General features: G+C 41.4%; 1 protein-coding gene across 1 annotated transcript in view; it reads left to right on the top strand.

Annotated features, from left to right (window-relative positions):
* The window catches only part of SNTB2 (syntrophin beta 2), a 32,275-nt gene extending 26,916 nt beyond the window's left edge, over positions 1-5,359 (top strand). The window contains exons 5-7 of the mRNA XM_073659235.1: positions 1,261-1,457; positions 3,603-3,784; positions 4,616-5,359. Coding sequence (XP_073515336.1) covers positions 1,261-1,457; positions 3,603-3,784; positions 4,616-4,708 — 472 coding nt within the window. The 3' untranslated portion in view covers positions 4,709-5,359. The remainder of the gene's footprint in view (positions 1-1,260; positions 1,458-3,602; positions 3,785-4,615) is intronic.
* Positions 5,360-18,432: the final 13,073 nt, after the last annotated feature.

Consider the following 18,432-nt stretch of genomic DNA (forward strand, 5'->3'; position numbering starts at 1 on the left):
ACTGCTATAAATTCAGTTGATGAGCGGTTCACTCAGCTGAAAGAAATGGAATTGAAATTTGGATTTTTGTACCACATCCGTTCATTTGAGGGAAAACCAAGCAAATTTGTTCTGGATAAGTGTAAAGCTCTGGAAAAGTCTCTTACACACAACGAAGTAAAAGACATCGATGCCATAGAGCTATGTGGTGAACTGCAGGCAATGTCAAGACGTGTTCCAGAAGATTCATCACCCAAAGAATTTCTTGAACTTTTGCTTAAATCTGACATGAAAGAAAGTGTCCCCAACCTGGTGGTGGCTCTAAGAATTCTTTTGACTCTGCCTGTGTCCGTGGCCTCAGGAGAGAGAAGCTTCTCAAAACTAAAGCTAATTAAAACATATTTAAGGGCAAATATGACACAAGAGAGGTTGGTTGGGTTGGCAACAATTTCGATAGAATCTGAAGTTGCTAAACAAATTAATCTTGGTGACTTAGTGTCATCCTTTTCAAAAAAAAAAGGCAAGGAAACAAAAATTTTAATTACCTATGGTCGTTTTTGCTTTGTGTTATTGATTACTTTGTATATATTTGTCCTTCTCAACTTCTCAGAAGATTAAAGAGTTAGGAGAGAGTTAATTAATCATTGTTGTTGTGGTTTATTTTGCTCCTAAATTTATATCCCAAGTTTTTATCTACTGCCAAGAATAGTAGGGGCGCAACAAAATAGTTTCGCCTAGGGCGCCGTAATCTCTCGGGCCGGCCCTGCATGTGAGTAATGCAGACACTCAGCGGGAGGGTGAGTTGCAATTTTTTTTTCCATTCTTTTTCTACCTCCCGTGGCCCAATAATAAGGGTTCTCCAGTAGTCGACAACCCCTTTGTTATAAAATCTTCTGCTATCCTTTTTAGAGGTGAAATTTGCTGAGATTTCTGCTGGCTGCAAATACGCAATTTTGCTACTGATTTTCCCACAATTTGGGATCCGATTGTTGTTTTTGGTAATATCTGTCATTTTTCCTGAAATACTGCCAGGCTCTGCCTTTAAACAAAAAAATGGTGCTAAGAGCTCAGGGCTGAGCAGTAATTCCAAACACCGCCAGTAGACAAGAATGGCGCTATGGTCAGATCAAAGGCAGTGCCTGGTATTACAGCTCAAGACTAAGCTGCAGTACCAAGCATTGCCAGTAGACAAGAACGGTGCTGTGGTCAGATCTTTCACTACGTAGTATATTGTGTAGTTGTGTTATTGTGTTGGCCCTGTATCACTTTTGTCTTTTTTAGGTTAGTGCACTCAGGACCCGGACAAAACTCGCCTTCTCTAGGGCCACATTTAACATTCGCCACTCGCACAGGGTATCCTCAGGGAATCGATATGCGCGTTTTCCGCGTGGAGAATCAGCGGGATCTTTCCGCCTGGACGAGGGCGCTGGTGCAGGGGTGTCACGCGTCAGCTGAACTCACGAGAGAGGTCACAATTAGTAAGTAATTTTTTTTTTTTTGCAGAGTTGGTTGCACATAACTCTGCTTGCTGTCGATAAATGAGAAAATTCATGTTTACGTGTACAGGGTGATTAGGGTTTAGAGTTTTCCAGTTTGTTTAGTCTGTAGAGCAGGGGTCCTCAGACTTTTTAAACAGGGGGCCAGTTCACTGTCCCTCAGACCATTGGAGGGCCGGAATATAGTTTTTTAAAAAAACTATTAACAAGTTCCTATGCACACTGCACATATCTTATTTTGAAGTAAAAAAACAATACAGGAACAAATACAATATTTAAAATGAAGAACAAGTAAAGTTAAATCAACCGGTATTTCAGTAGGCAGGTAAATGTCCCCAATAGGCAGCATAGGTCCCCAATAGGCAAGTAAATATCCCCAATAGGCAGCATAGGTCCCCAATAGGCAGGTAAATGTCCTCAATGGGCAGGTAAATGTCCCCAATGGGCAGGTAAATGTCCTCAATGGGCAGGTAAATGTCCCCAATAGGCAGCATAGGTCCTCAATAGGCAGGTAAATGTCCCCAATAGGCAGCATAGGTCCCCAATAGGCAGCATAGGTCCTCAATGGGCAGGTAAATGTCCTCAATAGGCAGCATAGGTCCTCAATGGGCAGGTAAATGTCCCCAATAGGCAGCATAGGTCCTCAATGGGCAGGTAAATGTCCCCAATAGGCAGCATAGGTCCTCAATAGGCAGGCTGTTCCCCCCCCTTATAATGCCCTATGCAGGCTATTCCCCCCCCTTATAATGCCCTATGCAGGCTATTTCCCCCCCCCCTTATAATGCCCCATGCAGGCTGTCCCCCCCCCCCCCCCCTTATAATGCCCCATGCAGGATGTCCCTTTCTTCCACCATATAATACCCCATGCAAGATATCACTCCCCTGTCTTTATAATGCCCCATGCAGGATGTCACCCCTGTCTTTATAATGCCCCATGCAGGATGTCACCCCCCCCCCCCATATAATGCCCCATGCATGATGTCACCCCCCATATAATGCCCCATGCAAGCTATCACTCCCCTGTCTTTATAATGCCCCATGCAGGATGTCACCCCCCCCCCATATAATGCCCCATGCAGGATATCACTCCCCTGTCTTTATAATGCCCCATTCAGGATGTCACCCCCCATATAATTCCCCATGCAGGATGTCACCTCTCGCCCCATGCAGGATGTCACTCCTCCATATAATGCCCCATGCAGCATGTCACTCCCCCATATAATGCCCCATGCAGGATGTCACCCCTAATATTATGTCCCATGCCTCCATACATTAAAAAAAAAAAAAAAAAAAATCCAATACTCACCTCACTCCTCCTCACGTGCTGCCGCTGCTCAATTCTGGACTCCAGCGTCGCCCGTGTCCTCCCGCTCTGCGCTGCCTGTGATGGCTCATAGGAGGGCGTGGTGTAAAGACGTCACCGCGCCCTCTGACCTGAGACGTCACAGGGAGCGCAGAGCAGGAAGACAGTGGATCTGCGGAGGCACAGGGAGGGGTAAGTATCCGGCTGCCAGGGCCCTGAGCAAGCCAGGGGGTGTGGGTGCTGACACCGCTCTCCTCCGCCCACAGCCCAGCGGGCCAGATAAAAATACGCCGCATGTGGCCCGCGGGCCGTAGTTTGAGGACCCCTGCTGTAGAAGATAATCTACAAAAGGTGCAATTGTAACAAACTTTCAGCTGTGAGAAGTATCGGCTGATGGGGAGAGTCGTCCAATCTTTTCTATGTCTCCCATATACCCTAGTAGACCCATTGAATTTAAGCCGGCCTGAATTACAAAATACTCTCTACTAATGAATATACCAGTGCACATACTTTTTGATGATCTTTTGGCAAGATTCCTTAGTCCTGCAGAGGATACTAGGAATACTGTCCAAGTTCCCGAATTCTGTCATCACCCCATATATAAAATTGGGAGAATTTGGCTATGAAACTATTTCCTTGAGAAAAATTGTGGGTCCCTTTAAAGACATATGGTGCATGTTATTTGCCTTCTTAACCCTTTACCCTCTTGTATAATAGAGAATATAATTTATAGATGGATAATTCAATCTCCAATATTCCATGTACAGTTACTCCTGTTGTCCTGATATATCACCATAACACATTGCTATTCTACCTATCACCAGGCTGCTCTCTGCATGGAGAATCCGTCTCTCTCTCCATCCATTATGACACAGGATTCACATTGTGCCGGGGGGGCCCTTCGGGTCCCGTCATGTACAGATACCCATTCGAGAAGCTTCGTATGTCAGCAGATGATGGGACCAAAAATCTTTATCTGGACTTTGGTGGACCAGAAGGAGAACTGGTAAGTGAAGTGTGTTTTAATATAACGAATATTTAGTATATAACATACTGATGGAGCATCTGTACCTGACTCCCATAGACAAATGCATGTGTAGCTCTGCTGCATAGGGCGCCTCTGACCTCCAGGCTCTGCGTCCTGATTGCGCCAGTCTCTGAATCCTGATTGCGCTGGCCGCTAGCACCCAGTCTCTGTCCCCTGACTGTACTGGCTGTTGGTGCCCAGTCTCTGCCCCCTTGATTGCGTTGGCTGCTGGTGCCCGGTCTCTGCCCCCTTTATTGTGTCGGTCTCTGCCCCCTGGATTGCGTCGGTCTCTGCCCCCTTGATTGCGTTGGCTGCTGGTGCCCGGTCTCTGCCCCCTTTATTGTGTCGGTCTCTGCCCCCTTGATTGCGTCGTCTCTGCCCCCTCATTGCTCTGGCTGCTGGAGCCCAGTCTCTGTCCTCTTATTGCGTCAGTCTCTGACCCCAGACTCTGAACACTGATTACGCTGGCTGCTGGAGCACAGACTCTGGCCCCCAGGCCCTGCAACCTGATTGCGCTGACCACTTGTGCCCAGGTCTGCCCCCTGATTGCACCACTCTTTGCCCCTGTGCACTGGCGCCCAGTCTCTGTCCTTTAATTGTGCTAGTCGCTGATGCCCAGTCTCTGTCTCCTGATTGTGCCAGTCTCTGCCCTCCCTGATCATGCCAGCCACTGACCACCCGGCTCTGCCCCCTGATTACTCCCTGATTACGACCACTGGTACGCCTTCCAATGGCCATACTGAACTTGAATAATATAATATTTGTATCACTTCTTCTGTAATAATCTGTGTTTTTCTCCCACCCTTTTAGGCTCTGGATTTGCACACGTGTCCGAAGCCTGTTGTTTTTTTGTTACACACATTCCTTTCCGCTAAGGTCACCCGGATGGGTCTGCTGGCGTGACCCTAGCGTGCACTCTGCAGAGCCATCCTGATTAATCTGTGCCTTCCAGCGACAATCGCAACACGTAAAGAGGGACCGCGCATAGTGATCGCTCAGACCAAATGTATTATGACCTGGGAGCCATACTGTCTTACGAGAGCGCAGATCGACAGGACCCCTCCTCCCAAAGATGTGAGCGCACTAGCTACAACCAATCAGAATTTACCGTTATGCTGAGACTTTTGCTGTTTTTGTCTGGCGAGGTCCGCCTTACCCTAGAACTACCGGTGTTCGCCCCCTTATTCACTACAATGACTGAAGTTTTCCTCTTTCCTCTGGGAATATGAAGCCATATTGTTTTTATGACCAAAGTGCCTTTTATGTTATTGCTGCCTTAAATTTTTATTACGCACAAATCATATTTATAGATGATATAGATATATATATACAAATGTATGGATCTACACACATTCCTGCACCGCTACATAACACGTATACCATTTCTAGACGCAGGTTCCCCGCGAGCAGCCGTGAGACATTTTAGGATTCTTTGGCCGCCTCCAGGTCTCTGTTTAGACCAAAGATTTTACCGGGCAGGAATATCTGTAATGTATTGTGCAAAAGATGACTTGCTTCAACAAGAAATATACAAAATATACTTCATTTAAAGGATTTATTTTGTGTCTCATTTTTTCCGTAACTCTTCAGCAATTCCGCATATATTCACTACTCCTATTTACATCTCATTTTACATATGGAAAACACCAGTTGTGGTATAATAAAAAATAAAAAAAAGTTCTGCAACTTTCTAATAACATTTGTGCTTTCGCTCATTTAACCACTTTATGGATCAGGCATTTTTTCCTTTTTGAGCTTTCATTTTTCTTTCTTTTTTTTACTTTTTGATCTTTTTTTTTTTTTCACTTCATTTTTTTGGAAGGTGTTGTGATAAAAAAAAAACAATGGGGAATGATTCTGCCATGTTGATTTGTTTTCCATTTCACCAACACTGTATGGGATAAATAGTTTTACATTTTATTAGTTTGTACAATCACACATGCGGTGTTATCAATTTTTTTTTTTTGTTTGTGTTTTTTTTATTAGATTTTGCTATTTGAATTAGAGGGAAACAGGATAGAGGGGGGACTCCAAGGAGCCTGTCAGCTGATTCATACTGTGATATTTCAGGGAAAGCATACATTTAATAGCCAGCTAGTCATCCGAAACGGGTGGTCACTGGCATATTATAGCGTTCCACAGTAAAATATACAAAGCTGCCACAAGGCAGTAGTAATAACTTTACTGGCGCCATGAAAGTAAGGATTAGTTAGGGGAAACTCCGATGAATAATATACCTTACAAATATAAAGAGAACTGGAGCCAAACATTCCACGATGTAAAAAGGCATTATCAAAGTTGTTCAATTAAAAAATATATTTTTATTAATACATAAGCATTAAAAATCTTCATCAAAATTCAAAAAGTGATACATACCATAAATTGTATGATAATGACACAAGAAAGTGTGTATGACAATTACAGGCGAAACATATATATTTCCAAATGGAAAAATTAGGTGGCATGTGAATGGATATGGTGATCACTATTATAGGTATCTCTCCCCAAATAGACTATATAGGACAGTGTCCTGTGACCACCATAATCCCTTTTTCATGGTATAGAATACAAACTGGGGTAAGAATGTTGTTTCCTCCTATGCTGAAATGGCAAGTGCATGTGTATACAAGTATAGATCGGCTAATAAGAGTGAACCATCAATAAAGCTAGAAGCCGAACATACCATGAAATCAAGACATGCTTACCCATAAGATGGTGAATTCTTCCTGTATGTCAGACTGCCCCGATGCGCATTTCGCATACCTTGCTTCCTCAAGGGACCTAAGGCAGTAGTAGCTCATTTATGTGTGTGTATGTAGAGTTGAAACCAAAAGTTTACATACACTATATAAAAAGACACATCTGCATGTTTTTCTCAATATCTGACATGAAATCAGAATAAACCTTCCCCATTTTAGGTCAATTAGGATTACCATCATTTTTAATATTTGCCAAATACAAGAATAATGAGAGAGAATGTTTTAAAGCATTTTATTACTTACTGCAAAGTCAAAAGTTTACATACACTAAGATTACTATGCCTTTAAACAATTCTGGACTGCCCGGATGATGTCATGTGTTTGGAATCTTCTGCTAGTTTTTTTTTTTGCAAGATCTGAGTTAATAAGAGATACACCTGTGGATGTAGTTTAATGCACACCTGAAACACACTGATTCTTTGTGTAGCATTATCGGAAAGTCTAAAGAAATCAGCCAAGATATCAGGAAGAGAATTGTGGACTTGCACAAATCTGGCTCATCTTTGGATACAATTTCAAGATACCTGAAGGTGCCTCATTCATCTGTACAAACAATTATACGCAAGTACAAACAAGATGGGAATGTCCAGCCATCATACCGCTCAGGAAGGAGACGGGTTCTGTGTCCCAGAGATGGACGTGTTTTGGTCCGACATGTGCATATCAATCCAAGGACAAAAGCAAAAGACCTTGTGAAGATGATGGCGGAAGCTGGTAAGATTGTGTCAATATCCACAGTGAAACGCGTACTGTATCAACATGGGCTGAAAGGCCACTCAGCCAGGAAGAAGCCATTACTCCAAAAGAAACATTAAAAAAACCACATTAATGTTTGCAAATGCACACAGGAACACAGACTTTAATTTTTGGAGACATGTCCTGTGGTCTGATGAAACTAAAATTGAACAGTTTGGGCATAATGACCAGTGTTACATTTGGAGGAAAAAGGGAGAAGCTTGGAAGCCTCAGAACACCATCCCAACTGTGAAACACGGGGGGGTGGCAGCGTCATATTGTGGGGTTGTTCAGCTGCAGGAGGGACTGGTGCACTTCACAAAATAGATGGCATCATGAGAAAAGAAGATTATGTCGCAATACTGAACCAACATCTCAAGACATTTGTCAGGAAGTTAAAACTTGGGCGAAAATGGGTCTTCCAAATGGACAATGACGCATACTGCCAAAATGGTAACAAAGTGGCTTAAGGACAACAAAACCCTGATCTCAATCCTATTGAAAACTTATGGGCACAGCTGAAAAACCAGGTGCGAGCAAGGCGACCTACAAACCTGGATCAGTTATACCAGTTTTGTCAGGAGGAATGGGCCCAAATTCCAACCAACTATTGTGAGAAGCTTGTGGAAGGATATCCAAAACGTTTCACCCAAGTCATTCAGTTTAAGGGCAATGGTACCAAATACTGATGAAATGTATGGAAACTTTTGACTTTGCATTAAGTAATAAAAATATATAGTGTAGCCCGCCCACCGGAAGCTGAAGGAGCAAGACGTGTTTGTGAAGAGCTCCTGCAGAGCACTGATTTATAGGAGGATTTGGGCTCAAATTCTGGGGTTACTATACCCTAAATTTCTTCCCCGGCTTGCTGCCCACTCAAAGCCTGCAGAAACTGCCCCCGGGTCTCCCCGGCACTCCTTGGCGGGAGCTGCCGGAGTCTTAAGCTGAGGACGGGGTCCTGGACCGTGAGCGGCCGCCATCTTGGACACGAGGAGACGCATCCCCGGATCCTTCCTCCGCTCCTGCTGCACTCCCCCGACAGGAGACTCTACTAGCCAGGGGTAAGTGCTTTGGAACGGCACCCCCTGAACACTTCTAAGGGGACACTCACCTCTTCCCTGGTGGACCGGAGACGGCGGGGCGGCTGGTGTGGTGTGAGCCGCATCCCCTGTGGAGTCTTGCGAAGCGGCGGGGCTTTCCCTTGGACTGTATGTGGTGCAGGGGTGAGGGCGCCACTGGTCCTGGGCTCTGTGTTGATCCGGCGGAGGTGGAGTGGAGAGGAGCTGGGGACTGGGGATCAATCTATAGTCCATCTCTCTCTGAAGATTTAACACCGCCAGTGAGGCAGAGCAACAGAGACCTTTGAAACTGTCAGTGTGCCTTGATTCTGGCCCAAGCAGTGTGCCAAAACCCTGTGAATACTCCTTTATGGAACTCTGATCATTACAGTGACATCTCTCACATCAGTGGAGTTATATAGAAGTGTGTTAAACACCAAGTAACCGTCCTCCGTTGCTGATTTCTGAGCACGCTTCACCGTTCACCTTCACTGTCCCTGTGGTACATCTAAACTCCACCCAGTGGACATTTGTAATATAACAGCTATTTTTCACTATTTACTTCAAACGCCATCTTGGGGTCCACAAGGACATTTCATCCTCAATTTATTACAACTATTGTTCACTCACTACTCCTGTGAGATCATCCAACACTCCATGGCCATCTAATAACCAGCTTTGGCCCCACATATCCAGTCTATTACTGGTCAATAGATAATCTGCTTTGATGACTTCTTCATTTCTTATCATGTAGTAGTTACAATCTACGAACTATGAATCTGTGAGTCTTCCGGTTCAGGCCCCGATCCATGTGTACTCTGATTAACCGCTCATGTTCACCCCCCCTATACATCTACTCCGGGCTCCTGATTCTTGATTCCTGCAGCTCAGCAATTCTTTGAAATTTTCACACAGCTGAAGGCCATTTTCAAACAATATCATTGGCCTATATGGACCACTACCTTCTCCGTAGCGGGCAAAAACAATCTTCCTTTTCCAACCACTCTGACTCCTCCAATCTTCATACTATGGCTCCTACTTTTGACCAAGAGGAACATACTGCCCAATCTGAGGGTGGAGAAAATTTACGTCAACCCCCCAAAACGCCCCGCATTTCTACTTCAAAGAAAGGGGAGACACAAATGGACCCTTCAGAACTAGCGGCTGAGGTCACGGCTAGGCTATTACCTGAAATCAAATCCATAATACAATCCACACTAAACACTGCCTTGCTGGATCTACAAACCAGACAAGATGAACAAGCCGAACAGCTTACAGAGTTAGAATCACGAATTTCGAACATCGAGGATGATTCAAAAGAGGACCATTCCAAAATATCTGCTATTGTCCGTGAAAAAATAATTTTGAGAGACCGTATAGATGACCTTGAAAATCGCTCTCATAGACGCAATCTGCGTTTGGTGGGTCTACCTGAATCGTATCTTCAAAACACCTTGAAACCCCTATGTGAAAATGAAGTCCCAAAAGCCCTAAAACTACCTGAAGTTAAAAAGGTGGAAAGGGTTCACAGAATTGTTTCTCCACCTGCTATATCTGGAGCCCATAATACAATCAGACCAAGCAGGTCATCATGAAATTTCTGGACTTCAATGATAAAGCGGACATTATCCGAGCATACAAACAACTAAACCACCCATTGATCATTCAAGGTCATAAAATCTTGCTTTTCGAAGACTACTCCATCGAAGTAACCAGGAAAAGGAAGTCCTTTAGCTCTATATGCACCAGACTGCACAAAGAAAAAATTTGCTTTCAACTCCACTACCCGGCTACTCTACGCTTGAAGGACACAGATGGCTCTTTCCGGGAATTTACTTCACTTGTTAAAGCGGATTCATTTGTCAATATTCTCCTGTGCCCAAGGGCTAGCCCTGAACAGATCCACCAAGAGGTAACTCCTTCTCGCTCACGGTCCCCTAAGGGATCTACGAGGCGAGGAGACAGAGGAGACAAGACCTATAACAAACATTGATTCAATGAGTTTCTCCTTTTATACACCTGGAGACGCTGGAGTAAAGGTATATATGAAGGCAACTGCTTCCGACTGCCTCCCCTCTCGGACTTTTACAACTTTGACTAAAGTTATTTATTTTTTCCATAATTGTGGTGGGAGGGGAGAATGGATTCAACAAGGGATCAAAAGGAAGAAAAATTCTGATAAAAAAAACAACTTAGTAAAAGGGTCTTTAATTTGTAATTTGTAATGTTATACACATGGTCGGGCAGAAGTGAAGCCCAGGGGAAAGTTTTTTTTTTTTTTCTAGAGAGCAGATACAAATTGTCTTCGCTCTTGCTAGGTCGGTTTTTTTAAATTTTGGTTTATTGTTACTTAAATTTGTTACACATGTTCGAGCATTGCTCCTTAGTACATAATCTAATGACATGTCATCATTGTCTTGTAAATATTTCACCAGGCATGTTTATCTCTACAGTCTCTGAATATGTTTATAGTGTCATGGAGTGTTAAAGGTTTGAGGTCTCCACAAAAACGAATGAAAGTCCTTAGACATTTAAAACGTTTAAAGCCCGATATAGCCCTCCATCAGGAAACGCATTTACCGGAGGCAGATTTCCCCCGGATGAAAAAATTATGGGTGGGTGGTGTCTATGGCTCATCGTCCGTGGATAGAAAGCCTGGGGTCTTAATCCTTATCAATAAACAATTTATACACCAGATCATAAGCCAACAACAAGATGCAGAGGGAAGGTTGATACAATTAACATTAACCACATATTGTGGAACCTTCTCTATCTATCATGTATATGCCCCTAATATAGGAAACAAATCCTTTTCAAACAATTGGAGACTAAACTTTTGCTTGACTCCAATCCTAACAAAATAGTAGGTAGAGATTTTAATTCGGTGGTTTCAGTGCAGGAGGATAGGAAAAACACTGCTGGTACTCCGCAATCAACAACCTCACATGACAAAGCACTAGCACCTCTTATATCTACTTGCCATTTAATTCATTCATGGAGGTTCCTGAACCCTAGTAATAGAGAATTTACACATTTCTCACACGCCAATGACTCTTGGTCTCATATCGACTATATTATTGTCTCTCCTTCTCTGTTGTCTAAATTGATAACTGTACACATTGATAACATTGTTATTTCAGACCATGCTCCAGTAAGTTTGGAACTATCAAATAAATTCCCTCGGGGCCCTGATTTTTTATGGAGATTTCCAGATTATTTTTGCAAAGACAATTCATTTATTTCCTCTCTCAAATTATGGTGGCAACAATTCTTGTCTGACAATTCGGCACACCAAGATGACCCCACATTGCTATGGGAATCGGCCAAGGCGGTACTTAGGGGGAAATTTTTGGCATATACGTTTTGTTATGAAAAAATATAGTGAACTGTCCTCTGAACTGAAACAAGCCTACACTACATTTCTTCTTGAATAAAACACAATGGTCTCAAAAACAGTCTGAATTCAACCAATACGCAGATATGAGAGAAAAATTCCACTTATCTCAAACAGAAGCATATTTTTATAGGTTTGGCAACAAATCAGGGAGGATGATGGCCAATTTAGCTAAAGGTCTGAAAAAGCCACAGGGAATTTTCCAATTAAGAAATTCCAACGGGGTAAATCACACGAATCCTAAATCAATTAATGAGATCCTAGGCTCATTTTATAAGGACTTATATAAAAATCCAAAACAAGCCTTGCCCCTCTCCAATACACTCTTAGATAGGGTCAAATTACCTTTATTTTCAGAAGAACACAAATCGATATTAAATAAACCTATCTCATTGGAAGAGATTACTAATACAATTACAAATTTAAAACCAAACCCTGGACCTGATGGATACACTTCTGATTTCTTTAAATCCTTAAGGGAAGAGGTTTCCCAATAATTAGTATTGATCTTTAATAGTGTTGAGCGAGTATGTTCTGTTAACCCTTTCGGCGAGTATGCTCGGGCGAGCTCCGAGTAGTTACAGCTGCTCGGTGATATGATACTGTTTGACAGTTTTATTACATATGAGGAATGTCTATTTCTTACACATTCCTCACATGTAATAAAGCTGTCAAACAGTCGCAAATCATGCACACGGGAGCGATTCAACCATATCACCGAGCAGCTGTAAATACTCGGAGCTTGGCCCGAGCATACTCGCTCAACACTAATCTTTAACAAAATAACTAATGGCGATCCCATTTTCCCTTCCGCAAATGTGGCTTATATCAAATTATTACTAAAACCAGATAAAGATCCATTATCCCCCAATTCATACAGATCAATTTCCCTTATAAATATCGACATCAAGCTATTGTCTAAAATAATGGCTGACAGACTGGCCTCTATTCTACCCCACCTCATATCTCCTGTACAAGCAGGCTTTGTTAAGGGTCACTCAGCCATGCTAAATATTAGGAAAGTACTGTTGAGGCTAGATAAAATCCACTCTACACCTAATTTAAAAGGTTCCCCGGCGATTGTCTCCCTAGATGCCGAAAAGGCCTTTGATAACATTAGTTGGGATTGGTTGTATAAGCTCTTAACCAAGATGTCATTGTCAGGCCCCTTTTTTAATTATATACGTAGTTTATACATGTCTCCAAAAGCTCAGGTGTATACCCCGGGTTTTCTATCCACTTCCTTCCCTTTTGAAAAGGGAACGAGACAAGGGTGTCCTTTGTTCCCCCTACTTTTTAACCTAGCACTAGAACCCTTAGTTCGTACTCTATCGGACCCTAAAACTTTTTCAGGCATCCAATTTACTAAGAAATCAATTCAGGCGGCATTTTTTGCAGACGATATCATTCTGTTTATGTCAGATCCCATCCTGCATTTACCTCTAGTATTGGATTTACTTAAAAATTTTGGTACTTACTCTGGGTTTAAAATAAATGCTAAAAAATGCAAATTACTACCATTAACTGAAAAATAAATAAAACTTTACCCAAAAGGATCTTTTAACGATATTATTATAGCTCCCTCTCTTATCATGTATTTAGGCATAAAAATAGGTCGCTTGCCATCCTCTTTGTACACGTTAAATTATCCCCCCCTCATCAAAAAAATTACTAATCAATTGAAGTCATGGCAGGATTTGCCCTTGTCTTTTTTTAGGCAGGGCACATTTGGTCAAGATGATCAGTGCTTCTAAAATTATGTATCAACTCCAAACTCTACCATTACTACTGAAACACTCTGACGTGACTACACTCAACAGGGCCTTTAGTCATTTTATATGGAGGGGTAAACGTCCTAGGATTAATCTAGACAAACTTATGTCATTCAAAGACGATGGTGGCATCAATATTCCAAGTATCAGGCATTATAACCTTGCCTGCCTCTTTCGCTACATAATTGACTGGCTCCACAAAAGACATACATACTCTGATTATTCTTTGAAATCAGATTATGCTTACCCCTTCAATTTAACTGCACTTCTACACTCTCGCTATACTTCCTTACCCCTAGCAATCAAGAAATCTGTAACTTTTAAAGACACCATTTCTGCTTGGAAAGCGGTTAGGAAGAAATATAGCTTTTCTTTCAGAATTTCTAAGCACCTGCCGCTATGGCGGAATCCAGAATTTCCACAGGGCATTGAAAATAAATTATTTTTTAAATGGCAGCAAGCGGGTATAGATAACATATCTCACCTTATCCACCCAACCGATCAGATATGGTTGACATACCCAGAGTGTATGGATAAGTATGATTTACCTCTCCAACATGGCTTTCAATATGAACAAATTAGACTTTCCATTATATCAAACTTAAGGGATGTCACTTTCGAGACCTCCCAAAATGAATTGGACGTCATTCTACTATCCCCAACAGTTCCCCCCTCAATATCTAATCTTTACTTGGTTATGAAATCCAATTTGTTAAAGATACACCCTGACATTTTCATTAAATATTGGAAGCAACAATTGGAAGACGTTGAAATTCCTACTAAGATCAGATTAGGCTGGAAGTTATTTAGAAAATACATTATAAATGAAACATGGAGAGAAACTCAATATAAAATAATACATGGGGCCATATACGCCTTTAATATACCGAAAAAAAATCCATTATCAAATAGACCAATTGCTTGCCCTAAGTGTCATCATCCATACTCTGACCTTATGCACGGCCTGTGGTGCTGCACCGATTCAACAGCATATTGGGATCAGGTTTCAGATTTGATTCATACTATATGGGGTCCAGGGTACACCCTCTCTCCATACTTAGCCCTACTACATCATTGGAGCAACACAGAGAACCCCGACAAAAAATCAAATCTGCTCCATACTCTACTCTTCCTGGCAAAAAAACAGATACTCAAACATTGGCTAGACCCTAACATTCCCCCCATAACAGATCTGATGATCCAACTGAAACATTTTATGGGAGTAGAAGAACTAGATGCCCTTAGTAACAAAGAACAACAAGCCGGCAAGTTTCTATCAAAATGGAAGCAGTTTATTAGAACATGTTGCTCGCTGACTGAAAAGAATAAAATTGTCAAACCATTTACTTCTACAGAATGGTATATACTAGAGGATTTACACAACAACCTAAGACTTTTACGCGTTAACTAAAACATGGGAGATAATCAGTACGAATTACTTCTATTTACTTAATTCCTTTTACTGACAATGATGACTGTAAGTTGTTAATACGTAATCTTTGTTTATTTGTTATGCAAGCTAATCAAAATTTATTTATTATACATTGTGCCTGATCTGCGTACAGGCTCCTGATTAATATTCATTTTGGCTTTGTTCATATGTCTTCATATGTTTTTTCTTTTCTGAAAATCCAAATAAAAATGATGTTTGAAAAAAATATATATATACATATAGTGTATGTAAACTTCTGGTTTCAACTCTATATGTATGTGTGTGCATATGTGTGTGTGTATATGTATATATATATATATATATATATATATATATATATATATACAGTTATATGAAAAAGTTTGGGCACCCCTATTAATCTTAAGCTTAATGTTTTATAAAAATTGGTGTTTTTGCAACAGCTATTTCAGTTTGATATATGTAATAACTGTTGGACACAGTAATGTTTCTGCCTTGAAATGAGGTTTATTGTACTAACAGAAAATGTGCAATCTGCATTCAAACAAAATTTGACAGGTGCATAAGTATGGGCACCCTTATCATTTTCTTGTTTTAAATACTCCTACCTACTTTTTACTGACTTACTAAAGCACTTTTTTGGTATTGTAACCTCATTGAGCTTTGAACTTCATAGTCAGGTGTATGCAATCATGAGAAAAGCTACTTAAAGTGGCCACTTGCAAGTTGTTCTCCTGTTTGAATCTCCTCTGAAGAGTGGCATCATGGGCTCCTCAAAACAACTGTCGAATGATCTGAAAACAAAGATTATTCAACATAGTTGTTCAGGGGAAGGATACAAAAAGCTGTCTCAGAGATTAAACCTGTCAGTTTCCACTGTGAGGAACATAGTAAGGAAATGGAAGAACACAGGGACAGTTCTTGTTAAGGCCAGAAGTGGCAGGCCAAGAAAAACATCAGAAAGGCAGAGAAGAAGAATGGTGAGATCAGTCAAGGACAATCCTCAGACCACCTCCAGAGAGCTGCAGCATCAACTTGCTGCAGATGGTGTCACTGTGCATTGGTCAACTATACAATGCACTTTGCACAAGGAGAAGCTGTATGGGAGAGTGATGCGAAAGAAGCCGTTTCTGCAAGCACGCCACAAACAGAGTCGGCTGAGGTATGCAAAAGCACATTTGGAGAAGCCAATTTCTTTTTGGAAGAAGGTCCTGTGGACTGATGAAACCAAGATTGAGTTGTTTGGTCATACAAAAAGGCGTTATGCATGGCGGCAAAAAAACACAGCATTCCAAGAAAAACACTTGCTACCCACAGTAAAATTTGGTGGAGGTTCCATCATGCTTGGGGCTGTGTGGCCAATGCCGGCACCGGGAATCTTTTTAAAGTTGAGGGATGCATGGATTCCACTCAGTATCAGCAGATTCTTCACAATAATGTTCAAGAATCAGTGATAAAGTTGAAGTTACGCAGGGGATGGATCAGCAAGACAATGATCCAAAACACTGCTCCAAATCTACTCAGGCATTCATGCAGAGGAACAATTGCAATGTTCTGGAATGGCCATCCCAGTCCCCAGACCTGAATATCATTGAACATCTGTGGGATCATTTGAAGAGGGCTGTCCATGCTCGACGACCATCAAACTTAACTGAACTGGAATTGTTTTGTAAAGAGGAATGGTTAAAATACCTTCATCCAGGATCCAGGAACTCATTAAATGCTACAGGAAGCGACTAGAGGCTGTTATTTTTGCAAAAGGAGGATCTACTAAATATTAATGTTACTTTTCTGGTGAGGTGCCCATACTTATGCACCTGTCAAATTTTGTTTGAATGCAGATTGCACATTTTCTGTTAGTACAATAAACCTCATTTCAAGGCAGAAACATTACTGTGTCCAACAGTTATTACATATATCAAACTGAAATAGCTGTTGCAAAAACACCAATTTTTATAAAACAATAAGCTTAAGATTAATAGGGGTGCCCAAACTTTTTCATATAACTGTATATACTGTATATAATTTTTATTATCATACTTCTATTTTTATTTATTTTTATTGATCCCAGGACTTGAGCCTGCAATCACACACATACAATGTGTGTGTATATATATACAATATATTGTTGAAGCCCAGAAGCAAGGGCCTTTGGGTATCGCAAATGACCTCTATTCCACACTCCTAACCTAAATTTTGCTCTCATTATTGAATGTGGCATCTAAAAGGTTAAAAAATTACGATCGGAGACCTTTCTGATCTCCACCATTTTATCTGTGCTGATATACTCAGCTTGCGGCGGTTGGGAGAAGTATTAGGTCTGTATATACCTATCAGGAAGGGCTGCATTCACTCACAGCAAGCAGAGGTCTGGGAAGTGGTGAGGCATTGAAATATAAAATATATTGGAAAGTCGCAGAGTGGTTCAGATACAGATTTTTATTTTTTTGATGGAGGGTGCAGGTGGTGTTTGTTCCTGACATTGCTGTAACCCTAACTTTTGTCGCTCCGTATCTAATAAGGAATTTCTAACCTCATGTAGCTATCTGCCTCCAATATTGGGGCGGGTTTATCAGATCTAAAAGAAATAATGTGTCTCCGTAGCAACCAGTCACAGCACAGCTTTCATTTTATCATAACTGTTTCAAAAGTGAAAGCTGCACTGTGATTGGTTGCTACTGGCAACAGAGTTTTGAGAATTGAGGCCTAGCGTTCCTCTCTAAATATCGATACAGAATTTGCCTGTACAGCTGTGTATAGAGACTGTATGGCTCCATATAAAAGAAGCCCTGGCACAAGCTCCATACACAGATGTACTTTGTGTATGATTCCTTAATTAAACAGATTCAAAGGCCGTCCACAAGATGGCTGCCTTTGCTTTACTGATGCTCTTCAGTTACTCAGTGGTGTCATGGTGCCACCTACTTGCCAGTATGTGATAAGCCAGAATACTGAGAAGACTAAAATATGTTGTGCTTTAAGGCGGTGTCATACATAATAGTTTTTCTTTAACAAAAAAACCCTCAAAAATTTTTTAAGGGTTTTTTTTGCTCCCAGATAGGCTATAGCACTGTGTGGGAGCACAATGGACGCCAAGTATCACGGCTTTTTCAACATCCTCCTCCATATTTATCGAAAAATGTCCAACATTTTGCTGTTTTAAGCTGCTCTTGCCATTCTTGCGTGGTTAGCCATGCAAATATATTTTAAACCAGATTTATGAATTGACACTTTTTTTGTTTTACAAAAAGGGTGCAAAAAGTTGTGAACTCGTTCCAGTATCAGGGCACTTAGTAAAAAGTGATGGAAGTGTTATATCTAAAGACGAGCCAAATCTACAAAGCATTGTGTAATAGTGAAGAAACAAAAGAAATCGACTTAAAAAAAAATAAATCTGCATGTGATACATTTACCCCCCAATGGGGTTTGGGTTACAGCATCTTTAGGGCCATTGTATTTTTGTTTTTGTAATGCAGCATAATCTACCTAATATTGTGT

The sequence above is a fragment of the Phyllobates terribilis genome, unplaced genomic scaffold, assembly GCF_046119375.1.
Source record: "Phyllobates terribilis strain yellow unplaced genomic scaffold, ASM4611937v1 Scaffold_13__5_contigs__length_258822181, whole genome shotgun sequence".
Classification (NCBI taxonomy): domain Eukaryota; kingdom Metazoa; phylum Chordata; class Amphibia; order Anura; family Dendrobatidae; genus Phyllobates; species Phyllobates terribilis.